This window comes from Podarcis gaigeae (genome assembly GCF_964106915.1).
Source record: "Podarcis gaigeae genome assembly, chromosome: 17".
NCBI classification, from domain to species: domain Eukaryota; kingdom Metazoa; phylum Chordata; class Lepidosauria; order Squamata; family Lacertidae; genus Podarcis; species Podarcis gaigeae.
The window spans coordinates 4,022,081-4,049,147 of NC_139694.1; the positions used below are offsets into that span (position 1 = coordinate 4,022,081).

A 27,067-nucleotide genomic window follows, 5' to 3' on the forward strand; every position below is an offset into this window, starting at 1 on the left:
TGGGGTTTTCTTCTACATTTCAATTCACTTTCTGCCAGGAGAGCCTACTCATACAAGCAGCCAGGAGCGATGTAATTTTTATAGCTTTAAAGTGAGCAAAGCAAATCCCAGACTGGTCCAAGTACTTACAGATGACCCTGCAGTTTGACTGGTGTTGAGCCCCCTCCCAAAAGGTCTCATCAAAATATATTTTGATACATGGTCTTGCCCTATCCCAACATAGCATGAAAGACTAATCAGAAATGGAAATCAGAATGTTAAGATATGCCTACTTCATAACCTAAAGCATAGCCTACATAAGATGTAGTAGTAACAAATTAAAGATAAATTTAGCCTAATGTTTAATATCTGAATATTCCTAGGTGGACCATGACATTGAGGCAGCCTGTAACTGACATCTATCAAATCTGAACTTGATGGGATGGCTGAATTCCAAGCAAATTACAAACAGCCCCTATACATTAAGTCTACATTACCAAACATATATTAAGTTATTGAACTGCCTACGACCTATTTTGTTGTCATGCACGTATAATGCTTGGTATGGGCTACAAGTTAAATGCAAATCTGCAACTTGCAAGAAAATAATTGATGCTCCTGGAATGTGGAGGTCTGCCTCTACACATACAAAAAGGGGGGGCAGTAGAACAGCCCCCTCCCACAGTTCAAGGCCATCTGCTTGTACTAGAAAGCATTCCAGGATCAGCAGAGGCGAATATAGCACACCAGTAAATGATGAAGTTGGCAAACCTAACTAGATCCTTCATTAAGGATACAATTTTTGCAGCAAAATCTGAATACAGACAGGGACTGGACACTCTTGAGCAGGAACAGCTCACCCATGAGACAAGGTAAGGTGACCAGCTCAGGTAGCAGGTTCCACACGGGCAGCAGATCCTGATGTAGATCTTTTATTTCCCCCTTGTTCCATGTAGCTCTTCACTCAACCTTCTTCCCTGGTGGGGAGGGTGGCACTATTTTGTGGTTCACCTCCGTTGCCAAAATGTCCTGGGCCGGTCCTGCTTTTGAGGAAACGAAAGTCAGGACTGGTGGTCGTTTCCAGACAAAATCCCCTATTCTGGGTTCACTCCATCTATAGCAGAGGTCAGCAAACCTTTTCAGCAGGGGGCTGGGTCCACTGTCCCTCGGACTTTGGGGGCTGGACTAAATTTGGGGAGGGGATGAATTCCTATGCCCCACAAATAACCCAGAGATGCATTTTAAATTAAAGCACACATTCTACTCATGTAAAAACATGCCGATTCCGGGACCGTCCACGGGCTGGATTTAGAAGGTGATTGGGCCGGATCCGGCCCCTGGGCCTTAGTTTGCCTACCCATGATCTATGGGGACAACAGCAAGCTGCTCAGCTGCCTAGATTGTAGATCAAGGGGGACAGAAGTGCATTTCTTCAACTGCCAGTTTCAGTCACAAACTTTCTTATGGGGTGAAGGGACAGCAAGGAAGGGCTGCCCACTGAAATCAGCTGTAAAAAGCCAGGATTTTACTGGAGCTGTGATTGTGTAGTAACTTACAACCCAGCAAGAAATGTGAGTAGCAAAGGTTCCCACGCTTTCCAACCCAGTGGGTCTTAAATCCGTGTCAAAAAGTGGTTTTGCTTAATTTTTAATATGGAGCTTTCAAATTTGCCTGCAAGCCAATGCAGCCCAGTGACTTAGGACAGTCCTCCAATATGGCCAGCGAATAAAATTGCATATCTGATGCAGTAATAAGGTTTGATTTACCACTTAAATCCCTTATACTTAACACCTTTCAGTTTGCGACAGGAGTCAAAGTACAGTAAGCCCGCAACTGATACACATTTAACTTTTGTGCATTCAGTTTAAGGCATTTGGCAAAAAAAATATAAGAATTAAGAAGGGGCGGGTGTTACGGCGCTGCTGCCCCCAGTAACAAATCAACGTCATTGTAGCAGGAAACCCCCCCCCCATCATTCAGTTTGTACAAACTTCACACACACACACACACACACACACACACACTACATATGCTACACTTCTGTTATAAATTCATAGAAAAATCAACCATACATCAGATTTGCACTGTTCCACTTTTATTTTACTCCATGAAGGAAGGACTACAAAATGGGGAAGGTTTGATACAGGCCAGCCATAATCCCTTCACCATCCCAGCACATCCACAGGAACCCTGCCCAGTTGCTATGCCAACCCTGATGGTCCTAGACAGAAGACAATCAAGATCACAAAGAACTTGCATATGGGAGTGGATTCAGCATGGACTGAAACAAAGGACAATGATCAGATCTTCCCTCTGGGGGCAGGAAACTGCCAACTCCCCTTTGTCTCCTGGAAGCGACTCATGGGGAGGGGGAGAGAAGGGAACCAGCCAGGTGACAGGACACTCAGGTTACCACCCCCCCCCCAACCCCTCCTTTCTGTAATGTATGCATGATGTTTCTGGGGGTGGGCTTGACTTACAGGATGGGAATTCCAAAAGTTTTTATAAGACCTTGCACACCATTTTTCTGGGTCTTTCCTCTCACCTGCAAGTGAGGGGAGCACCCTGTCGCGACAGTCTTTCTTCAATAAAGACCAAGCCTACAGGCTGCTGATTTGCTTCAATTTACTCTGGTTGGTGTCTTTACTTTTTGTCCAAGGGAGCCCTCAGATTTTTCCGGTAACAGTCATGAAATGAAATCCTGGTTTTTTTTCCTCCCCTGGGTTCCACGGGCAGCCATCACTTCCGCCTCGCGGGAGGGAAGGAAAGGGAAAGTCCGCCTCCCGAAAGCGGAAACTCAGCCCACCCACTTGGCCGCCACTGCTGAATGAAACAAAGGCTCAGCCGGTCGGCGAGGCTGGCCAATCAGCGCCCGCCGGCGGGGCGGAAGGAAGGAAGTGCGCGCGGCTGAGCCTGGGAAAAGGGGGCAGCCCACGTGCAGGAAGCCACGATCGCCTCGCGAGGAAGAGGGAAGCCATGGGGCGCAAGCTGGACCCGACCCGCAAGGTGAAGCGAGGCCCGGGGCGCAAGGCGCGCAAGCAGCGCGGAGCCGAGGAGGAGCTCGCTCGTTTCCTGCCGCCTGGTAAAATTGCGACACCCTCCCCCCCCCTCCCCACACACTTTGGGTTCGGGTTCGGCCCTGCGAGGTGGATCGACATCGGAGAGTGCACGTGTTCAGTCCGCTTGCATTTTGGATCGCGCGTAGAAAGCGCGCATTTGTTGTCTGCATAGCGGGGGATCTGGGATTAAGCTGCCTGGTCGGCCCCTGCGAGAGCAGGATGCCGCGCATCGACGGGCCGTCGATCCTATGATATAGAATCATAGACTTTCAGAGTTGGTAGGGTCCGCGAGGATTTCTCAAACGTGAGTCTTCAGCTGTTGTTGGACTACAACTCCCATCAACCCCAGCAAGCAGGACCAGCGGTCAGGGATGGCGGGAGTTGTAGTCCAACAACAGCTGGCGACCCACGTTTGAGAAATACAGTGGTACCTCGGGTTACATACGCTTCAGGTTACAGACTCCACTAACCCAGAAATAGTGCTTCAGGTTAAGAACTTTGCTTCAAGATGAGAACAGAAATCGTGCTCCATCGGCAGCAGGAGGCCCCATTAGCTAAAGTAGTGCTTCAGGTTAAGAACAGTTTCAGGTTAAGAATGGACCTCCGGAACGAATTAAGTACTTAACCCGAGGTACCACTGTACTGATCTTGTCCAACCAACCCTCTTTAGTGTGGGAATGTGGGAATGTGCACCCACACGGGGCTCAAACTATCAGCATTATCATCACCACACTCCAACCAATTGAGCTAAGCAATCCTTATGGTTCTGCCTTCCTTAAGCGCATGACAACGTCCCTTAGGGCACTGCAATGGAATTCCGTTAGCTGCTGCAGTGGATGTACAGTCATACCTCGGGTTACAGACGCTTCGGGTTGTGTGATTTTTGGGTTGCGCACTGTGCTGAACCCAGAAGTACTGGAACGGGTTACTTCCAGGTTTCGGCGCATGCGCAGAAGCGCTAAATCGCTCTTTGTGCATACGCAGAAGCGGCGAATCATGACCCGTGCATGCACAGGTGCACGGATTGCAAATGTGCCTCCCGCACGGATCACGTTCGCAACCTGAGCGTCCGCTGTAGTCTGTTTTCTGCCCACCTCTACTGTGCTAAAGGTGCAGCCCCATGTATGCTTAACCGAAAACAAGCAAGTCCTGTTGGATTTGCTCTGAATTTGCCTCTTAGTTGCAGTGTTTAGGATTGCTCCACATGTGCTAGTTCAACTCTCTTCTTTCTCACAAGATCACTGGTGGCCACTGGCAATCCGCTCTGCCTCCACCCCCGCATCTGCAGTAGGGATGATAGTAGTTTTACTTAACAGAGTTGTTGTTAGGAATCTGAAGGTGTTATTGTTATTGCTACCTGCCCTTCACAAACAGGGCCCAGCGATGTAAAATTCAGAATTAAAATCAGCTAAACTAGTTCACAGGGATAGGGTGGGTCCTGAAAACACGCGTCTCAGATGTCAGAGGCCAGGGTAAGAGGCAAAGGTAGCATAAGAGGCATGCTTTTAATTTTTGAAACTTGCGTGGTTTCTGTAGGGTATTCCGTGGGTCTTTGCACTCTTGCATTGAAACTGGTGTTTCATGTTGAGTTCAGCATCTTCTGAGCTGCAGCTCTTGTTTTTAGTATGTATAAGCCTATAACCTGTTTTGCTTCTGGAAAAGGACTTTGTGTAGGCTTTGTTCACAAGACGACTTGTTGGGGGATGGCTGGATTCATCTTGTCTCTTCTGTTGAAATGTTCCCTCCATGGCTTTTCTGACATAGTGTTATAGGGCTGGCTAGCCAATGTGGTCCCTCTGTATGTGGTTGGACTACAGAGCTTCCATAGCTTGCCACTGACACACATACTTTACATACTGGCTGACGTTTCTCCAACCCTTCTTCCTGCTTGTGCCAAACGATGGTTTGGTCTTCTGAGAATGAGCCTTGGCTCCCTTGCTCTCTTCCACTTGTGCGTTGTCCACTATTTCCTTCTCGTTTTGTTCACACAGGCAAACCATGGTTTGCATTTGTCTGCAAATGTGGGTTGCGAACCAGGGTTTGCGGCAAACCACCATTCCCTATTTTGTTCAGACAGATGAACCATAGTTTACATTTGCTTACCAAGCAGAATCAAACCCTGGTTTGCAACCCGATTTGCAGACCGCACGTATTTTTAGTAGCCAGCTAAGGATTGGTGGGAGAGGGACAGAGGGCTCCATCTCTCCTACAACAGCTGCCTGACACATTTCTGCACAGGGGCACAGCAGTTCTCCATCAATCCACCCACTCAGCTGCACACAATTCCTTGTCGTCCATGGCTACCAGGGAAGGGCTTACATACAAGGCTGTCCCAAACCATGGTTTGGGTATTATGGAAAGATCTAGGGTTACCAGACATCCCCGTTTGAGAGCTTATTTCACGAATCTGGATTGGCATTGCATCTGGGAAAACCGTAGCGGCTAGCTGTCCTTTCTTGCCCCGTCCCAAGGAGAAATGGGTAAAGAGAGAAGATCAGTGCAGAAAAGCAGCTTTGACTCTTCCTTTGCCCTTTGAGATTCCGGTCCCCTTCTCTTTTCTCTGGATGTTGGTGGCAGTTTCAAAACTCTCAACAGGTAGAGATCTCTCTCCCTGGGGGTAATGGCATTGCGGCCTGGCAGCTCTGCCTCCCCGGTTGAGATTTTGTCCTATTTGAAATCACATTAATGGAGTCGGGAGGCCACCTTGATGCTTTCTTGGTCTTGCATGCTATATTGCTATATCAGCCTTCTAATAATTTTAATTGTTCTTTTTCTCCTGCTCAACCTCCAGATTCCTCTGACAGTGCAAAGAAGCTTTCTAGTCATGCTCGACGAAGGTTGGTAGTGAAGGCGACTTTATTCAGAAAGATACTTTGCTCTTATTTTTAAATAACACAGGAGAACAAAATTTTTGCTGCATTGACACCTGCAGTTGTTCTAACCCAATTTCGACATGCTGATTTCATATCTGAAGTTGGTTTTGTTCTGTAAGATCTAGTTTTTTTGCAATTCGTGTTTTTCACTTTTCACCATAATCTTTGTTTTTCACAATGCAAGAATTCAATATTTTATTAAACACATAGCCAAAGTAGTACAATATGAGTATAAATGTAAGTGACTTATATAGCATTGAACATGACATGTGTCCACTTATCCCCAGTGTAAATATGACGTATCGGCAAAAGTTGTAAATGGCAATATAACTATAGCATGTACACAAAAATCAATTTCAGATTTGAAATCAGCATTGAAAGAACATATAAGAACAGTGGAAAAATCTCATGCAACAGAAAATGGAAAAAAAAATGTTCCCCAGTTTAATGACTGCCCACCAAGGAGAGAGACTTTAATTCTTTGCTTTTTCCTGTGTTAACTGATTCATTAATGACATCCAGCATTAACTGATTGCATGAACAATATCTATCGACATGGATTTTATTAATGTTATCTGCTTTCTGAAGAAAATGATGTTAGAATGCACATTGTAAACTAGTGTGCTTGCCACTCATTACTAAGCCATCTTTGAGATTTGCCAGTAATTGTGTGGTTTGTTTTAGGCATGGCTCTCATGGTAGATTTGCTTCCACAAGGCTATGTGGGTTGAATCCTAAGGATTTGATTCTTATACTCAAGCAGTCCAGGTTAGAATTAGAAATGGAGAAACGTAATTGGCAACAGATTGCCAGGCCTTGTGTTTTAATGTTGATTGTAGTGTGTCTGGCTATGGTTAACTCTACTTTTATATTTGATATTCTTAGGAACTAAATAGTTGTGCTAGCAGGAACCAGCACAGAGTCCTGCTATTGCAACAGGATTAAAAAATATATATCTTCTAAATTATACTTGCTGCCATTTTTTAAAATATAGGCACATTCATCTTATCGTATATATTTTTCTTTTCCTCTAGAAAACATGATACCAAAATGACTTGAAAAAAAATAAACGTGTCCTTAAATTCTGAAAAAAGTAAATGCGTCCTCTTACTGAATTCTTGGCTAAAACTTTCATTAGTGTACATTGATTTATTTTGGTCTCTTAGCCATGCTTGCTTTTAGCTCATTCTCGTCTTATTTTAGAGCTGCAAAGAGACGAATCAAATCCACAAAGCCCCAGGCAGATGCAGAAGGCCCTGATCTCCAGACAGGTGAGGAGGCATCAAATTCATTTTTCTTCATCACTTTGAAGAGGCTGTTGTTGCTCTTCAGTGCCTAGTGCAGATGGATATAAAGAGGAGCTGCAGCAGGCTTCCTCAACCTCGGCCCTCCAGATGTTTTGAGACTACAATTCCCATCATCCCTGACCATTGGTCCTCTTAGCTAGGGATGATGGGAGTTATAGTCCCAAAACATCTGGAGGGCTGAGTTTGAGGAAGCCTGAGCTTCAGGTTGGTGGTTGAGTGTTTCCTTCCTTGTGAAAACCGGCGGGGGTGATTCCCTGCAGACATTGGTGTCAATTCCAGCACCCTGTTCTTTTATGGGTGGTCTTTTGAGCCTCAGGAACAACTTTTCAAGGTGTGCAAGACTCCATCTGTTCTGCCTCTGCTGGCATTTGGGGATGCTCTCTCTTATAATTCAAAAAGGTAACAGTGTTGGTCCGTATTTGGCAGTAACCCTAGAATTCAGGCACCTTAAAAATCAGCAGATGTATTGTGTCACAAGCTGTCATAGCTAATAGCAAACTTTCGTCAGATGCTAGAAGATTTTGAGTTCAGGGCAGCCTCCTGTCTGCTTCTGATGTCTCAAAGGATGGAAAAAGACAGAATTCCTTATTGATTCCACATGCTGTAACAGTCAGGAGATTACAAACAAAAACCCCTCACAATTATGCACCTCTTCCCCCTCAAAAAAAAAGTTCTTTATGTATCTTGCTCTGTTTTCAACCCAAAAAAGAAGCACTTATGCCCTAAACTCTCAACCACAGGTTGAAGCTTGCTCTTACTCCCATCTATTAACTGACAAAAGTCCTAGTTGATAGAAGTACAAATTTAAAGTACTTACACCAGATCGATGGCAACTTGTGCTCTGGGAGGTGCACCTGATCTTTGAGCTCAGCTGTTTATTCTTGTGGCAGGATTGCTTGCTGTGGCACACGACCGAGCTGCCGACATCATCTTTTGCTTCCATTCATTTTTAATGAGTGACATTTTAATGTATTTTTAATCTTTGTTGGAAGCCGCCTAGAGTGGCTGGGGAAACCCAGCCAGATGGGCGAGGTACAAATAATAAATTATTATTATTATTATTATTATTATTATTATTATTATTATTATTATTCTGCAAAAATGTTGTTTTAAAAAACATGGGGGGTTATTCCTTTAAAGACATGGCGCCATATTTTTGTGCAATGGGGGTCTTTCTAAGGACTTCAGGTTCTCACATGTCTTTGAATCTTCGCTGTTTTAATCTTGCGTTTCATATTTTGCAATACCTGCTGGCCTTTCTCTAAAGTGCCTCCATACTTGGTTTGAGTTAGATGCCTTAAATACTTGGATTTTTCTCAGGAAACCGAAGTACAAAGCACTCTTTAGAACAGGTACAACTACAGCTGCTTCAGAACATTTTTTCTTCAAGACCTGTTCTAAATAGTTCCTTTCGGTCTTGCTTTGCAGCTGCAGAGACGCCTTTGTTGAAGGCCGCAAATGGAAGAGCAGCCGCACAAGATGGCCGCCAGCGTGGCTTCAGCGATGGCAACGCTTCTTGGCTGACTCCTTCGGCCTCAGGAAAAAAGAGACCGAGACCCGAAGAGAGTGATGAAGAGGACAGTGAAGCACTTGATGAGAGCGGCGGAGATGATGGAAGCGAGGAAGAGATGGTGGACGACTACGGAGATCTGTCTTCTGATGGCGAAGAGGAGGTAAGGATTCCTCAACCTTCCATTATAAATGGGTGAAAATAATTCTTACTGTTGGGTGGGAAAGAGTTTGCGTTGTAATAACTCAGCTGTGACTTGGTAAATCTCCCATCTGAATCTTCAGTTCCACTGTGAGGTATTAAAAATAAATGGTAAGTAACTTAAACTGATGGAATATGCGCAGCTTGCAGATCTAACGTATAGAATAACAGAACGAGAAGAACATTCGTTTAAAGAAGATTGGAGAATGTTTACTGAATATATGGGGGGAATTGTGTACACTTGGAAATGTTGGCATCAAGAAGACAAATTCAACAGTGTAAATAAGTTTTGATGGAAGTAATAATGGAATACTGAATGGTTTACATAAAATAGGCAGGGATTTATGATATGTAAAATGAACCACAGAAAGAGAAGAAGGAAAGTCATTGATACTTTAAGGTTGTATAGGTGAATGTTCTAAATTGTAAGAGCGAAAGAGAGAGTGAGTGTAAGTGTCTTTAAAAAGGAAAGCGGAAAAATATTTCACTAAGAAATGTGCATATTGTGCCACTTCCCTCACCCTTGGAACTGCAGAGATGTTTGTGGCATTGCAAGTAGGTGAATGAGTCATTTGGCCCATAACCTGCTGCTTCTCTGCTGCAAATAGATTTTTGCATCGCCCTCAGCTATTGATGCTTCTGGCTCTGCCAGTGAATGTGTTTCCCAGCCCCTAGAATTCAGACAAGGTCACCTTCCATAAAATAATGGACTGAAAAGAATTGCCAGTGCAGGCAGTGGAAAACCTTTCTGCTTATGAGAATCTCTTGTTAGCATGCTTCTCCAAAAATCTTCAGTACTTCATCCTTCTTAAAATATTTATACAAATGCTATATATTTATTAAAAAAAAATTAGGGGTTTCATTTTCACCCTCTGCACATCACACCAGTGAGGCTGAGTTGTTGATTCCTGGGGCCAGATGTCAGGCAGCAATGTTCAAGGCCACGTTAAGGAGGAATGTGTGTGTGTTGCCTGGGAGGAAGCAAGTTCTGCTTTTCTCAGGCAAAGTGTTGCTGAAGAGGTACCAGAAGGAAATGTTTGAATACCGATGAACGACCATTATCGATAGGTAGAAAAGGATTTACTCTACTTGGCTATTTTGAAGACAGGTTATAACAACGTATAAAAGCCATAGCAGAAATTGGTAATGTGTGATGTGTAGGGAGAAGGGGTGAATGTACAGTGGTACCTTGGGCTACATATGCTTCAAGTTACATACACTTCAGGTTACAGACTCTGCTAACCCAGAAATAGTGCTTCAGGTTAAGAACTTTGCTTCAGGATAAGAACAGAAATTGTGCTCCGGCGGTGTGGCGGCAGCAGGAGGACCATTAGCTAAAGTGGTGCTTCAGGTTAAGAACAGTTTCAGGTTAAGAACGGACCTCCGGAACGAATTAAGTACTTAACCTGAGGTACCACTGTATTTTGAAAGGATAGTTGGAAAAGTTGGGGTTTTTTGGGGGGAGAGCAGCAAAATGAGGGAGGAAAATAGAGGGGACACCTGGGGTGGGTGGGAAGTCAACTTTTTAATTTGTGTTAATTTGGTGGCAATTTGTTTACAATTATGGAATATCAATAAAAATAATTGGAAATGAAATGCAAATACAAACCAGTATAAACAGATGAGTGAATATGGAAGATAACAATCCGTGTGTCTACTTACAATGAACAGTGTCGATTTCTCCACTCTGCAATTCCTGTTGTGGATCTGTGTTATCCCTCTTGATGTGTGAGGTGTATATCTGACATCTGATTAAGCTGCTTCTCTCTCTCTCTCTCTCTCTCCTTTGTGTGTGTCTGTCTTTTTTTTTTTTTTTAATTTAAACTCAGCTCTTGCCTATAGAACAAGCTGCCCAAAAAGAGAAGCTGGAGGGGTGAGTAAACCAAGAGATTTCAATTTTGTGGGCTGATGAACCCTTCACTCTTTTAGAGCAGGAATTGCCAGCGTGTCATTGGACTCCCATCAGCCCTCAGCAAATGTAACTAATGCTCAGGGAGGGTGGGAGTTATAGGCTAGCAATATCTGGAAGGCACAAAATGGAGGCCAGTATGGTCCAGTGGTCAGTGTTAGAAACTCAGGTGTATAATCTATAAATGCCAATTGACACCTTAAACCTAGACCGCAGTCGCCACAATGGAATGTCTAGACACCATTCCCACCCCCCATTGGACTTACGATGATGATTCATTCCATTTTTATATCGCTTTATATTTTCAAAAACAAATCTCAAAACGGTTTACAACACATTAGGTAAAAGGTAAAGGGACCCCTGACAACTAGGTCCAGTCATGGCCAACTCTGGGGTTGCAGCGCTCATCTTGCTTTACTGGCCAAGGGAGCCGGCGTACAGCTTCCGGGTCATGTGGCCAGCATGACTAAGCCGCTTCTGGTGAACCAGAGCAGCGCACGGAAACGCCATTTACCTTCCCGCCGGAACGGTACCTATTTATCTACTTGCACTTTGACGTGCTTTTGAACTGCTAGGTTGGCAGGAGCAGGGACCGAACAACGGGAGCTCACCCCCTTGCGGGGATTCGAACCGCCGACCTTCTGATCGGCAAATCCTATGCTCTGTGGTTTAACCCACAGCACCACCCACATGGTTATATCAAATAAAACTAACTCAAGCTTCAAGAAAAGTATTTCAGATCCTTCTCCAAATGATATTTTGCTATCCCATATTTATTTACCTACTTAATTTATAGAGCTGCCCCGTAGTTCAGAAGTAACTAGGAACCCAGTATGGTGTAGTGGTTAGAACAGGGGTAGGCAAACTAAGGCCTGGGGGCCGGATCCGGCCCATTCACCTTCTAAATCCAGCCTGCGGACGGTCTGGGAATCAGCGTGTTTTTACATGAGTAGAATGTGTTGTTTTATTTAAAATGCATCTCTGGGTTATTTGTGTGGCCTGCCTGGTGTTTTCACATGAGTAGAATGTGTGCTTTTATTTAAAATGCATCTCTGGATTATTTGTGGGGCATAGGAATTCGTTCATTGTTTTCTTCAAAATATATTCCGGCCCCCCACAAGGTCTGAGGGACAGTGACCCGGCCCCCTGCTGAAAAAGTTTGCTGACCCCTGGTTTAGAGTATCGAACTAGGACCTGGAAGATCATGGTTCCAGTCCCCACTCAGTCTGAAGCTGGCTGGGTGACCTTGGAGCCAGTCACAGCCTCTTAACCTACCTGACAGGGTTCTTGTAGAAATTAACTGATGAGCGGGGAGAACCATGTACTCCTTGGAGAAGACAGTGGGACATAAATAAGTAACCTCTTCTGCATTCTTGCTTAAGAAAGCTAGAGGGACCAGCTTGGATGGAGATGTCAGTCGCCAACACGGGATCCAGAGATCTCCACGTGGTTGCAATTGGACTGGCGCCTGCCTAATTTTCAACACTGGTAGCGGTTAGAGCAGGAGTCGGCAAGGCTTTTTTCCCCAAATTTTTTTTATTGGTTTTCACAACATTATAGACAAACAAACATAAACCATAGCCTTGTTGAAAATTACACTTATTAACATTGTTAAGTGACTTCCTTGCTTCCCCTTGGTTGAATTTCATTGCATGCCCTTTTAACGGTTTTCCAAATCACAGTTCTTATAAAATTTAACTTAAACATTAACATCCTTAGATCTTCACATTATGAAATTAAACATATTAATTCATCACTTAACATAAATAAAATCCTAAGCCAATTAAGTATCTGCAAGCTGTTTTCAGTTAATTTAACTTAACAAATTTAAGTAATCATTAAATTTAATCCACTCTTCCTGATACTCCTCCTCCTTCTGGTCGCGGACTCTTCTGGTTAGGTTGGCTAGCTCTGAAAAATCCATCTGCCATTCTTCTATTGTTAGTAATTCTTGGGTTTTCTCACTTTTTAGCTAACAAAATACGAGCAGTGGTTGTGGCATACAAATATAATTTAACATCTTTCTTGGGCAATTCCAAACCTGTTATTCCAAGAAGAAAGGCCTCTGGTTTCTTTATAAATGTATGTTTCAACATTTTTTTCAATTCATTATAAATCTTTTCCCAGAAGTCTTTCACCTTGGGACAGGAGTCAGCAAGGCTTAGCTTGCCTGGGCTGGTTCACTGCCGCGGAGCCCCCTGCGCAGGCACGATTTCCGGCGCCGCGGAAGCGAGTCACCGTGCTGCACTGGTTTAGTGCAGTGCAGGGACTCACCGAGCGAGCGGCTCGGTTTGGGGGCAGCGTGGTGGCCGGTAAAACAACCCCTGTGGGCCGCTTGTGGCCCGTGGGCCTTAAGTTGCCGACCCCTGGGTGAGAGTGTCGGACTAGGACCTGGCAGGCCAGGGTACAAATCCTCACTCAGTATATGCTCAGTGCCTCTCAGCCTAATCTACCTCACAGGGTTGTTGTGCGGATTAAATGAGGAGGGCCAGGTCCTTAGCGAAAATGTGGGGTGTAAAATAAAAGACTGAACCACATTGGCTACCCCTGCATAGGGGTATGCACTCTGATGAGCGGTAAAAATCTCCTGCTGAAATGCTTCCCTTTCTTGGATGCAGCCCGGCCTTCAGCGACGATGACAGTGGCAGTGAGGATGAGACGTCGCCACGGAAACGGGAGGCAGCGCAGGAGCAAAGCAAGGACACAGACCTGCAGCTCAACGTGGACACGGAGGAGAACTTTGTGCTTCCCAGCGGGCAGGAGATAGAGAAAGAAGATATCCTTCCTCTTGGTTGGAGATGGGGGCGCCTACATGTCTTTGGGGCGAGAGGGGAGATGTGCCATGTTGCCCTGCGCTGTCCGCCTTAGGATTCCTTGCACGCCTTTTCCTCTCTGGCCCCCTGGGCCTCTCCTTGGCAATGCAGCGGGGAGCTAACCTTTCTCAGGCCAAAGACCACGTTGACCCAGCGCCAACCAGCGGTTGTCACACGTTAAAGTGGGCATGGCCAATCTTTTTAAAAAAATAAAGGACAGATCTTGTAGGGGGTGTTGCAAAAATCTTTTGGCACCACAGCAGGAGCCCTTTGGGGGTGCTCATTTAAAACACGGTTACATTTTTTTAACGGAGAAATTGTGGGGGGCCTTGGCATCATAAATTATTATTATTATTATTGTTGTTGTTGTTAATTGAATTTCTATACCGCCCTATTCTCAGAGGTCTCAGGGCAGTTCACAGAACAACATCAAAATATAAAACCTCGAACTATATAATAATTTTAAAAACGGCATCAAAATCTCACAGTGAGGAAAAATCAGTAAAAGAAAAAAAATCCTTATTTTTGTGATCAATTAAGAATGGTGGGAGGCTTGGAGAACAGCCCCCCAGAAAACCATTTGGTATCACAGCAGGAAACCTTTGAGAGCAGCAAGTTTTTTGGGGGTTTTAAAATTAAAGGCCCCACATTGCAAGCTAAGCACCCACATTGTAATGGGAATGAGTGTCTGGGAGCTGGGGGATCTCCTGGTTCACATATCTAGCGCCTTCTAGTAACGGAGTGGTACCGTATTTTTTGCTCTAAGACGCACCAGACCACAAGACGCACCTAGATTTTGGAGGAGGAAAACAAGAGAAAAAAAATATTCTGAATCTCAGAAGCCAGAACAGGAAGAGGGATCGCTACGCAGTGAAAGCAGCAATCCCTCCTGCTGTTCTGGCTTCTGGGATAGCTGTGCAGCCTGCATTCGCTCCATAAGACGCACACACATTTCCCCTTACTTTTTAGGAAGGAAAAAGTAAGTCTTACAGAGCAAAAAATACGGTAATTCCGGCTTGCTTTTACAGGGCTGTTTCAAGGGATGCCAACATGTGTGCAGGTCCTTGAATTCTTAGCTGCTCCAAAGTGTTGCGAGGATCAACTTTTCCACTCCAGAATATACAGTATGGGATCAGTACTGTGTAAATGTAGCATTTCTGTATCTAACAGTTTGTTTTTGTAATATCTTGCCTTAAGTTGTCTGTTTCTGCTTCTTTATGGTACACTGCTTGGAGATGTTTTTAAATCTATTAAGCAATCTGGAAGTTAAATCATCAAATCAAAAATCAGGTGGGCCCCCTGGGTGGTCTGACGTGGGACCAGGCCTCAATCCCTGCCTCTACTGTTTCTTCTTAACATCCTGATCACCTGCGCAGCCCCCTGACCTGCAGCTCATTCACCAGCGCATAAAGGACAACATAGAGGTGCTTCAGGATTTCAGTGCGAAGCGAGAGGAGGGGCACTCGCGGCAGGAATATCTCGCCCTTCTGCGCCGGGACCTTGCTGCTTACTACTCTTACAGCGACTTCCTGATCGAGAAGTTAATGGAGCTTTTCCCACTTTCCGAGGTACTTTCCATTATTGTTATCCTAACCAGTTTTCTGCCTGGATAATTTCTTTCTAGGGATGTGGGTGGCACTCCTGTGGGTTAAACCACAGAGCCTAGGACTTGCCGATCAGAAGGTCGGCGGTTCGAATCCCCGCAATGACGGGGTGAGCTCCCGTTGCTCGGTCCCTGCTCCTGTCAACCTAGCAGTTTGAAAGCACATCAAAGTGCAAGTAGATAAATAGGTACCACTCTGGCGGGAAGGTAAACGGTGTTTCCATGTGCTGCTCTGGTTCGCCAGAAGCGGCTTAGTCATGCTGGCCACATGACCCGGAAGCTGTACGCCAGCTCCCTCGGCCAATAAAGCGAGATGAGCGCCGCAACCCCAGAGTCGGTCATGACTGGACCTAGTGGTCAGGGGTCCCTTTACCTTTACCTTTAATTTCTTTCTGGGGATAACCCAGTTTTGGAGCCCACATGTTGTTGGGTTCCAGCTTCTTCCAGACCCAAGGCAGCATGGCCCAATGGTCAGAGTGATGGGGGGCCAGGTCAGGGAAGGTTGCACTGAATTGTGGTTAAGCAGCACGACACCTGAATTTGATCCTTGATGGCAAGGCTGAATTGTTTAGGCAAGTAGCTTCGAAACATTCTCATGGCTGTTCCACTGTCTGAAGGCTGCATTCACTGCTGAGAAGACATAAAGCTTGCGGGATCTTTTTTTCTTCTTCAAACTAATTAACTAACTAAAACCTCCAAGGTCCACTGACTGGCAGTTTGTGGGTAGGGGAATAAGGTACAAGTTGAGTGTGAAAGGAGAATGGGAGAAGAAACTACAGGAGATGAGTAAAAATAATTTTGAGAGCGTGAAAAGAGAAGAAACTACAGGAGATGGCTAAAACAACTTTTGAGAGGCCTGTGGAAGTGGGGAGGAGCAGATATAAAAGTAAAAGCCACCTTCACTTAGAGGCATCAGGATTTGCCTGAAAGTGGGGAGGGGGGAGGCTGAATCACAATACCTCTAGAGTAAATAATGTACAGTGGTACCTCAGCTTACATACACTTCAGGTTACAGATGCTTCAGGTTACAAACTCCGCTAACCCAGAAATAGTGCTTCAGGTTAAGAACACAAATCATGCAGCAGCAGCGCAGCGGCAGCAGGAGGCCCCATTAGCTAAAGTGGTACCTTGGGTTAAGAACAGTTTCAGGTTAAGAACGGACCTCTGGAACAAATTAAGTACTTAACCAGAGGTACCGCTGCAGCTTAGGGACGCGGGTGGCGCTGTGGGTTAAAGCCTCAGCGCCTAGGACTTGCCGATCAAAAGGTCGGTGGTTCGAATCCCCGCAGCAGGGTGCGCTCCCGTTGCTCGGTCCCAGCGCCTGCCAACCTAGCAGTTCGAAAGCACCTCCGGGTGCAAGTAGATAAATAGGGACCGCTTACTGGCGGGAAGGTAAACGGCGTTTCCGTGTGCAGCTCTGGCTCGCCAGATGCAGCTTTGTCACGCTGGCCACGTGACCCCCGGCCTCTTAAGTGAGATGGGCGCACAACCCCAGAGTCTGTCAAGACTGGCCCGTACGGGCAGGGGTACCTTTACCTTTACCTTTTTACCGCTGCAGCTTGAAAAAAGATGAGCTGTAGAACTCATTACCTCAAGGGAAAAGCTGTGACAAATAATTCAGCCATTTCCAAAAATGGATTAGAAAATTATGTCAGTAACTGCCAAGTGATTATGCCAGACATTCTCTTCATCGGCCATCATCTTGTGACTCTTGCACCATTGTTTTGCTACTGGTGAGCCAAAAGTTTTCAGAAGCCTTATTTGAGCCCTTGGGACAATATGTTTGTAGAATGAGGTGGTGCTGTTACATTTACAGTGGTACCTCAGGTTACAAACACTTCAGGTTACAGACTCAGCTAACCCGGAAGTAGGACCTCGCATTAAGAACTTTGCCCCAGGATGAGAACAGAAATCGCGCGATGGTGGCAGCGGGAGGCCCTATTAACCTCAGGTTAAGAACAGTTTCAGGTTAAGGACAGACCTCCGGAACGAATTAAGTTTGTAACCAGAGGTACCACTGTATATCCTACCTTCCCTCGAAGGAGCTCAAGGTTCATCCCATTTCATCCTCACAACAGACCTGCGAGGAGAAGTTCAGGCCGAGAGGCAGTGACTAGTCCCAAATCACCCAGTGAGCTTTGTTAGCTTCATGGCTAAGTAAGAGATTTGAACCCTGGTCTCCAACACCCTAACCACTAAAACAGAACACTGTACAGTGGTACCTCGGGTTACATATGCTTCAGGTTACAGACTCCGCTAACATAAGAACTTTGCTTCAGGATGAGAACAGAAATCGTTCTCTTGCGGCATGGCAGCAGCAGGAGGCCCCATTAGCTAAAGTGGTGCTTCAGGTTAAGAACAGTTTCGGGTTAAGTACGGATCTCCGGAACGAATTAAGTTCTTAACCCGAGGTACCACTGTACATCTTTTCACTTTTATTGACCTGCCTTCTCAGGCAATAGGGCTTAGTTGGCAGGTGATGTAAGACAGACCAAAGAAATAAAAATTATTATTTTTTTTAAAAAAGAAATATTTCCCCACACACAACTCTATGGAATTCATTGCCTCAAGATGTGGTGACAGCCACTCTCTTAACTTTCTTTCTTTTTTAATACCGATTTATGGAGAATAAATAGGTCTATTGGTGGCTGCTAGTCACAATGGTTTGATGGAACTTCCAAAGCCAGTGGCAGCAGTACCAATCCCTGGGGAGCACATCGGAGAGAATGGTGTTTCACGCCTGTCCTACTTGTGGGATTTTTCTCACAGGCCTCTGGTTAGCCACTCTCAGAATACGACTGCTCATAGGTAGCTCTCATGCCTTGTTTTGGTCTTTCTCTCTTCACCCCTCCCCACATTTAGCTGGTTGATTTCTTGGAGTCCAACGAGGTTCCTCGGCCCGTGACCCTTCGCACCAACACGCTGAAGACACGACGGCGCGACCTGGCTCAGGTGTGTAGCTGGCGGAGAGCCCCCCACCCTCAGGTGAACCCTGGTTGACAAAACCTCACTCTGCTTCTTTCCCCTTCATCCCACAGGCTCTGATAAACCGTGGGGTGAATCTTGACCCGTTAGGAAAGTGGTCCAAAACCGGTCTTGTTGTGTACGACTCCTCTGTGCCTATAGGTGAGTAGAAGGCTGTATTATCTTTCTCTTCACACACACACACACATCCCTCCAAAAAAACAATAACACCGCCACATTTCTCAGCAGCTGGTTTCTCATGGCTTTGCTTCTTCTCCCTTCACTACCAGGTGCCACCCCAGAATACTTGGCTGGCCAGTACATGCTGCAAGGAGCATGCAGCCTTCTCCCCGTCATGGCTCTGGCCCCCCAGGAGAACGAGCGTGTCTTGGACATGTGCTGCGCCCCAGGAGGCAAGACCAGCTACATAGGTACTGGTGGAGGGTTGGGACTGGACCAAGAGGGTGGAGAGGGGTCTGTACTGCCATCTTGTTGGCTCCCGATGGACCACAAAGCACAAGAGTGCTGCTCTTCACTGCCGGCTAAGACGCCGTCTCGCTGAAGGAAACTTCAGCTGGAGCCTGGGCTTGGGGGAAACTAGGTCACAACACAGCAGAACCTCAACTGGGCTCTTTGGGAGCCCCCCACCAATATTTTTCCACTGAGAGGAGAGGTAATCTATTTCTAAATATATGCACCAGGGCTATATCGGACCCTGAGATCATCCTCTGTGACTCTTCTTCATTTGCTTCCTCCACGAGAGGTCCTGGTGGTGGCGACACAAGGACGGGCCTTTTCTGCAGCGCTCCCCATTTGTGACATGCTTTCCCCAGGAAGTCTTGCCTGGTGCCTTCATACATCTTTAAGCACCAGGCAAAATTGTTCCTTTTCAACCAGGCCTTGGGCTGACTGGCATCCGATGTCCTTTTAAATGTGTTGTGGGAAGGGGGGGCGCTATTGGTTTTGGTTTTGTTCTTATTTTTTATTATATATTTTTGTCTTTTTTATATTGTCTTTTTTTTGTGAACCACCTTGAGATCTACAAAAGTGGGGCGGTATACAAATTTAATAAATAAATAAATACTAAGTCCTAAGAGAGAGAGCCAGTCTGGTGTAGTGGTTAAGAGCGGTGGACTCGTAATCTGGGGAACCGGGTTCGCTTCCCTGCTCCTCCACATGCAGCTGCTGGGTGGCCTTGGGCCAGTCACACTTCTTTGAAATCTCTCAGCCCCACTCACCTCACAGAGTGTTTGTTGTGGGGGAGGAAGGGAAAGGAGAATGTGAGCCGCTTTGAGACTCCTTCGCTTAGTGATAAAGCAGGATATCAAATCCAAACTCCTCCTCCTCCTCTTCTTGTGCTGATGTCTGATGCCATGGCTGCGTCCCAAGAGAAACCTCCTGCAAGTTGACCTGTGTTTTTGGAGAAACTAATCCCACCTGCTCACCTTTGCTGTGTTTTTGGGTCACTGGGAGATGACAAGTATGGCTCATTTGACAATTTTGAGCTTATCTGCAGACTCTTCTACAGGGGCCCGCAATTTGCCTTGCTTCTTGTTTTCCTGAGTTGTCGATTTGGGAATTTAGCTGTTTGTGGGGTGCAGTTCATATTCCTTTTTCAGCTGACCATCTAGCTTAGGGTAAGAGATTGAAATAAGGGAGGGAGCAGAAGTTGCCTCCCATTCTTAGCGCTCAAGTGAGTCATTCTCCAAAGACCTTGCCTGTCCTCCTAGTGGAGGGGTACCCAGAAAATCCACATGTAAGCCCAGACTTTGATAGGTACAGAGCTGCCTAAGGAGAGAGAGCCTCAAGGACAAGATGTCTGGGAGAAATTTTAAGTCTCTAATGATCAGGGCTGGAGGGAGACCTGCTATTTCTTTGCAAGCGCTAACCCATTTGCGTCCTGCTTTGGCAGCCCAGCTGATGAAGAACACGGGTGTGATCCTGGCCAATGACAGCAATGCCGAGCGTCTGCGCAGTGTGGTGGGCAATTTGCACCGCTTGGGAGTCACAAACGCTGTTGTGAGCAACTGTGACGGGCGCCAGTTCCCCAAGGTATATACGGTTGCGCAGGAGGTGGGTTGAGGGTATTGGGTTTTGTTATGTTTTTTGACGGCTCTGACCTTTCTTGACCCAGTGGATTCCTGGCGGGGAAGGTCCACTTTGTGAGGAAGCGGGTACAGATGCTGTCTTGAAACTTGGGGCAGGATTCCACCACTGCAGACGGAGACAAGGCAAGAGTGACAGTCCCTCAAGTTGAGTTGTCTGCCACCTCCTTTCTGTGCTGGGCGGAGAAGGAATCCCCGAGTGATGGGGATGGGCAGGGACAGTTGCCACTGTTGTTTCTTCTGCTGACCTGGAAGGTTTTAAGATACCCATTTGGTGTCCAGGCGGCCAGCCCAAGAGAGGGAGAGACCATGTAGAACTGAGGGAGAAACATCCTCCTGAATGCATTTTTCTTTCCCAAGGTACTAGGTGGCTTCGACAGGGTCCTGCTTGATGCTCCATGCAGTGGAACGGGTGTTATTGCAAAAGACCCCACAGTTAAAACCAATAAGGTGAGTTGGGCCTTAATCGCTGCAGTGGGGCATTGGGAGGGGTCTGTCAGGAGCTCGTCCTACACTCGAGTAGGACCCTGGCAGAGACACATGACCAACTGGCATGTTCCTTCCCTCCTGGTCGATCGTTCGGGAGCTTCAAAAGCTTTCTTCTGCCTGAACATCACAGCGACCAATGCCAACAAACATTGGCACACTTAGCTTGCGTGACAGACCTCAGCAACTCAGCATTTTGGCTAATCTACTTTATTTACATATAAACGCACACGGAGCACTGCAACATGGCTCCCTCTCTCTCTGACATCAGACAGCAAAGAGAAAGAACAAAGGACAATAGACCTACTTCATGGAACACAGTAACAAACATCCTGTCTCCGTCACTTCCCACTCTGTGGAGTCAAAACATATACCATCATGTGATAGACAACAATCCCATGACTGCAATCACGGAGCAGGAATTCTAACAGGGTCTTCATCTGTGTGCAGAAAAAGAGGGACTTGGAGCTGCACATCTGCTTCATTTTATTTCTTACCAAAACCTCTTTGAGGATATTTGGGGGGAAGTGAGAGAGGTTACTAAAGGTACAAGAAGTGCAAGAGGATGCCAGCGTGCTTGATGAATAAAGTCAAGGAAGCAAAAAAGAGGCAAGAAGGCCTTCGTTTTTAAAAGGATGGCAGTGTGGCCCAAACGAGAATGAAATTAAGCACAAGCTCTGGCGAAACAAATGTTACGGTGACAACCAGGCAGGCAGCGAACAGTTTGACCATTGTATAGCTAAGTGAAAGGATTATAGCACGAGATGAGGGAGCTTACAGAGAAGCTGAATTGTTTATTTCTGCCTGCCTGCACTTCAAAAGATGCTTGGCAGTTGCCACACCTGAACCAGTTTTGTGGGGAGGTGAACCTGAAGAACGAAGTCAAACAGAATGCAGTTTTAGGGCTAATGGGCATATTCTTAAAACTTAACCAATTGCCAGGATCCAGGTGGCTTAAACCTAATAGTTTTTGAAAGAACTCAAGATGTACGTCGTAATGACACAAGAAGACGCTTATACCCAATCACAGCGTTGGTGTGGTCTTTGCCAAAGGCTCTCCTAGGCCTGAGGCCTGCTGACTCAGATCCTTCCAGCTGGTGATGCCAGGGCCTGAACCCTCTGAAGCATTCTGCATGCCAAGCAAGAGTTTTGGCTCTTGAGGCCCCTCCCCAAACTCTGGATTAAGTAGTGACAGAAAGTGCCTTCTAATCTCACCTCTGCCATGAATTTGCTGGGTTGCATTCAGCAAGCCGTGTCTCATCCTTAGCATCTCAGCGCCACCTACAAGTGGGAGGAGGTTTCTTCAAGGGCTGTTGGGAAATGTAAACCAATGGTGAGAAGTGGGTGTCCCTCTAGGTGCATTGGAGAGCCGCAGATTCCCCATCCCTGGTATAAACAAAGTGCTCCTCCACGAACATTTCATGTGTGTCTGCCTTGTTCCTTCAGGATGAGAAGGACATTTTGCGCTGCGCCCACCTGCAGAAGGAACTGCTGCTCAGCGCTATTGACTCAGTTAATGCCGCCTCAGAAACCGGGGGCTACATCGTGTATTGTACGTGTTCAGTCATGGTGAGTCTTCTTTCCCCTGTTTAGTCTTCGCTGCCCCAGGCAATGGAACACCCCTTCCCAGTAGGAAGCTTTAAGGACGCGGGTGGCGCTGTCGTCTAAACCCCTGAGCCTCTTGGGCTTGCTAATCAGAAAGTTGAATGTTCGAATCCCTGCAACTGAGTGCCCTTTGCTCTGTCCCAGCTCCTGCCCGCCTAGCAGTTCAAAAGCACGCCAGTGCAAGTAGATAAATAGGTACCACTTAGGCGGGAAGGTAAATGGCGTTTCTGTCACGGTGTCCTGTTGCGCCAGAAGCAGTTTAGTCATGCTGGACTCATGACCCGGAAAGCTGTCTGTGGACAAACGCCGGCTCCCTCGGCCTGAAAGCGAGATGAGCTCCACAACCCCATAGTCTCCTTTGACTGGACTTAACTGTCCAGGGGTCCTTTACCTTTACATTTTTAAGGAATCTGACCGTCCATTGTCTGTGTTTGACAGGTGGAGGAAAACGAGTGGGTGGTTGATTACGCCCTGAAGAAACGCAATGTCCGCCTGGTGCCGACAGGCCTGGACTTTGGCAAGGAAGGATTTACCAGGTGTGTCTCTCTAATCCTAAAGCTGGAATGCAAGAGCAGCTCATGATTCTCATTGCTCTCGGCAACTCACAACGTGCAATCTTTGTGTTCCCCTTGACACTCAGGTTTAGGGAGCGCCGTTTCCACCCTACCTTGAAATCCACTCGCCGCTTCTACCCTCACACCCACAACATGGACGGCTTCTTTGTCGCCAAGCTGAAGAAGTTCTCCAACGCCATTCCCAAGCCTCCAAAAGGTAATGGGCTGGAGGGTTTGCCTCATCAGCAACCTTTGTTTTCTTGCCAAACAGACGCTCCCAAAATTCTGTGTCCTGGAAACCGTTTCTTGGCTGCCAGTTATGCAATTTTGCTGAACTGTTCACTGCAACACTCTGATCCTGTTGAGCTTTAGTCAAGTGGTAATACTTTTGTTTTGAAGCGGCGGGGTTGTGGCATCTAGCATATATTTTTAGCTTTTTGGTTCTTAAATATAACCTGGAACAGAGAGAAAAAAACGTGAACAGTGAGTGATGGTGCTTGCGGAAGACGTTCTTATTTTCCCAGCAGCCTGTTTTTGCTCTTAATCGGTCTGCATCTTTTGGTTGGGCAGGATGTATCCTTTTTATGTTATTGCAGGATGAGCATTTTTAATTAATAAAGGTTTTTTATGTGTTTTAGTTTGGTATCGTAGGCTTGTTTCTCTTGAAGGAAGGAAGGAACAGCCGAGATACATTCCAGACTTTGTGCTATATCAGCGTTTTGCAGTATTTAGCTGCTGTTATATCACAATGTTGAGAACCCGATATCGCCCAGCCCTGATACATTCTGCAGACACCAAGCGGCATATGTCACTTCCCATCACTTCACATGACCAGATCATCATCATCATTTATTATTTATACCCCGCCCATCTGATTGGGTTTCCCTAGCCACTCTAGGCAGCTCCCAACCGAATATTAAAAACACAATACAGCATTAAACATTAAAAACTTCCCTAAACAGGGCTGCCTTCAGATGTCTTTTAAACGTAAGATAGTTGCTTATTGCCTTGACATCTGATGGGAGGGCGTTCCACAGGGCAGGTGCCACCACCGAGAAGGCCCTCCGCCTGGTTCCCTATAACCTCACTTCTCGCAGTGAGGGAACCACCAGAAGGCCCTCGGTGCTGGACCTCTGTGTCTGGGCCAGAACGATGGCAGTGGAGATGCTTCTTCAGGTATACAGGACCGATGAGGGCATAAGTGGCAAACACCCAAATCTTACAGATAGTTCCCCTTTCTGGGCTCAGAGCCCAGCACCCCAAGCCCACAAATAAGGATAATGTCAAAGCAAGCCTATTAGCTTATAGCAAAGCAAGAGAATATAAACATGATGAGCTCATGTTTATACAACACCTAACAATTAATTGCTACAACACCTAACAATTAATTGGGGGGGGGATATCTTGCCTACCAAGATGGCATTTGCGGAGCTTCCAGAACCTTGGGTTCAACACAATGCTCTCCCTTTTCTTTGTGGTCCTTGGCTTGTTCCCACCCTGCTCTCTCTTTCCCTGCTGATCCAGTGTTGCTGCCATTGTTTTGGTCTAACGCTTGCTTCTGTTTCCAGACGAAGAGCCGAGCAGAGAGCCAGCCGTGCAAACGGCAAAAGAGGGATCTGTTGCAGCACCAGCTGAGCCACCGGCTAAAGCAGGGAAAGGCGTTGAGTCGAAGGCCGTTAAGAAGCAGCCTGCAAAACGAGGACTTTCTGCCAAGGCGCAGCCTGCAAAAGGAGAATTGAAAGGGGATGAGCAGAAGAAGTTTTTGGTCTCACGGCAAGGCTCCTTCCAGAAGCGGTCCAGGCCCTTGAAGGCTGCTCGGCCCTCTCCGGGAGGTGCGAAAGCTCGGCCAACCCCCAGCAAGAAGCGCAAGGTGCACCGAAACCACCAATAGGGAGGAAATTGCATTGCTTGATGCTTCACTGACAGCTGCCAGACAGCGCTAGTGAGACTGGAGGGAGATCTCCCCCCCCCCCCCAAGGAACTTTGCCCTGGCAAGACCTGTGCCTGGTTGGCGTTCGGGCACTCTCCTCTGCACACCGGGGCTGACGTAAAATATTTAATTTTCTTTTAGCCCTCTTGGGAGGGCAGAAACTGTCTGAATTTGTCAGTCATTAAAAGATTTTCTACCTGGTCGTGTGGCATGTTGGGTGTAGGATTTTATTTCAAGTCTCAGTATGGTTTTTATTTTCATTATTTTCTACAGCTGAAGTAAATACTAAAGGGGGAAGGGGCTTTGGTGGGGGAAGCAGATTGTGGGGAGAAACGGAGAGTGGCAAGGAATAGGCTCTAGCAGAGCCCACTGGGCACGTACTTCATGCAAACAAGTACGGATCCCAAATCTCGGAGTGCTTATACTTTTTGTGCTGCCTGGTGAAGGTAGCCTTTTCGTATGTTGTAAGAATAGGCACGTCTTCTGACTACTGAGCTGTTATGGGGAGAGATACTCCCCTCCCAGTGTTGCAACACCCGTCTTTTGACCAATAAAGCAAACAAAATCCACTTACATTGCCCCTTCCATCAAGGTCCACAGAGTTGTGTTGTGATGGAGCACCTGAGAATTTTAAGTCTGCCCCCCACTTGTCCGTCACTAAGTAGCTCTGTAATTGAAGATCCGAGCCAAACCTTACAGAGGCCAAAGCAGTTTGCCATTGCTTCAAGTGTATAGGGAAGTCCAACTCTTTGGTCCAGGCCTCCCATGGGTCATTCACATGAGATTTCCCATTGCCCTCTTGTAGAGGGTGGGCTTTTTATAGTTCACCAAGGCCATCAGGTCCTCCCACACTGGGTTCCAGAGGGGCTTGCTTAAAATAGAGACGGGTGATGTAGAGGGGGGCACCCCACAGCACCTAGCTCAGTCTGGGTAGCCCATTCATTTTCATCACATGAACTTTGCCCCACAGACTCGGAGGAGTGTCCACTGTTCCAGGTTGGACTGCGTTTTCTTGATAATATGTGTAAGAGTCCAGTTGTCCAGTGCTACCAGTATCCTTGGGAACGAGAATTCCCAAATAGGTTAGTTCAGTGGGACACAAATGGAAATTCTTATAATGAAAATGGATGCATCAAGAAGCACAAATTCTGATTTATGGGGAGGGATACTCCCCTTCCAGTGTTGCAACACCTGTCTTTTGACCAATAGGGCAAACAAAAGTCCAGTTACGTATTTTTCGCTCTATAAGACACACCAGACCACAAGACGCACCTAGTTTTTGGAGGAGGAAAACAAGAAAAAAAATATTCTGAATCTCAGAAGCGAGAACTGCAAGAGGGATCTCTGCGCAGTGAAAGCAGCAATCCCTCTTGCTGTTCTGGCTTCTGTGATAGCTGCACAGCCTGCATTCGCTCCATAAGACGCACACACATTTCCCCTTACTTTTTAGGAGGGAAAAAGTGAGTCTTATAGAGCAAAAAATACGGTACATTGCCCCTTCTTCAAGGTTCACAGAGTTGTGTTGTAATGGAGCACCTGAGAATTTTCAGTCTGCCCCGCACTTGTCCATCACTAAGTAGCTCCGTAATTGAAGATCCGAGCCAAACCTTACAGAGGCCAAAGCAGTTTGCCATTGCTTCAAGTATATAGGGAAGTCCAGCTCTCTGATCTAGACCTCCCATGGGTCATTCACTTGAGATTTGCCATTGCCCAATGGGGTCTTGTAGAGGGTGGGTTTTGTATAGTTCACCAAGGCCATCAGGTCCTCCCGCACTGGGTTCCAGAGGGGCTTGCTTGGAAGTAGAGATGGGTGATGTAGAGGGGGGCACCCCACAGCACCTAGCTCAATCTGGGTAACCCATTCATTTTCATCACATGAACCTTGCCCCACAGACTCAGAGGAGTGTCCACTGTTCCAGGTTGGACTGCGTTTTCTTGATAATATGTGTAAGGGTCCAGTTGTCCAGTGCTACCAGTATCCTTGGGAACAAGAATTCCCAGATAAGTTAGTTCAGTGGGACACAAATGGAAATTCTTATAATGAAAATGGATGGGCAGCACATCATCAAGAAGCACAAATTCTAATTTAGAGCAGCTGACCTTGTTGGCATCTGTCTGTCTCAAGAGATGATGGCAGGCAACTCTAGGGGGTGGGGGTTGAAGTCAAAC

At 46.5% G+C, this 27,067-nt stretch overlaps 1 protein-coding gene across 2 annotated transcripts; it reads left to right on the plus strand.

Moving 5' to 3' along the window:
• Nucleotides 1–2,873: 2,873 nt before the first annotated feature.
• On the plus strand, nt 2,874–25,100 carry NOP2 (NOP2 nucleolar protein). Of its 2 annotated transcripts, none has more exons than XM_083718914.1 (16): nt 2,874–3,061; nt 5,830–5,875; nt 7,115–7,182; nt 8,653–8,891; nt 10,759–10,802; nt 13,457–13,614; nt 15,020–15,219; nt 18,117–18,206; nt 18,293–18,380; nt 18,509–18,649; nt 20,131–20,270; nt 20,684–20,773; nt 22,256–22,378; nt 22,853–22,950; nt 23,055–23,185; nt 24,537–25,100. In XM_083718914.1, the coding sequence occupies exons 1-16, from the start codon at nt 2,956–2,958 to the stop codon at nt 24,857–24,859; spliced, it is 2,085 nt and encodes a 694-aa protein (XP_083575040.1). In that variant the 5' UTR covers nt 2,874–2,955; the 3' UTR covers nt 24,860–25,100. The 2 variants fall into 2 exon arrangements, with proteins under 2 accessions (XP_083575040.1, XP_083575039.1); XM_083718913.1 differs by having other exon boundaries at nt 2,892–3,061; nt 8,647–8,891.
• The last annotated feature ends 1,967 nt before the right edge of the window (nt 25,101–27,067 follow it).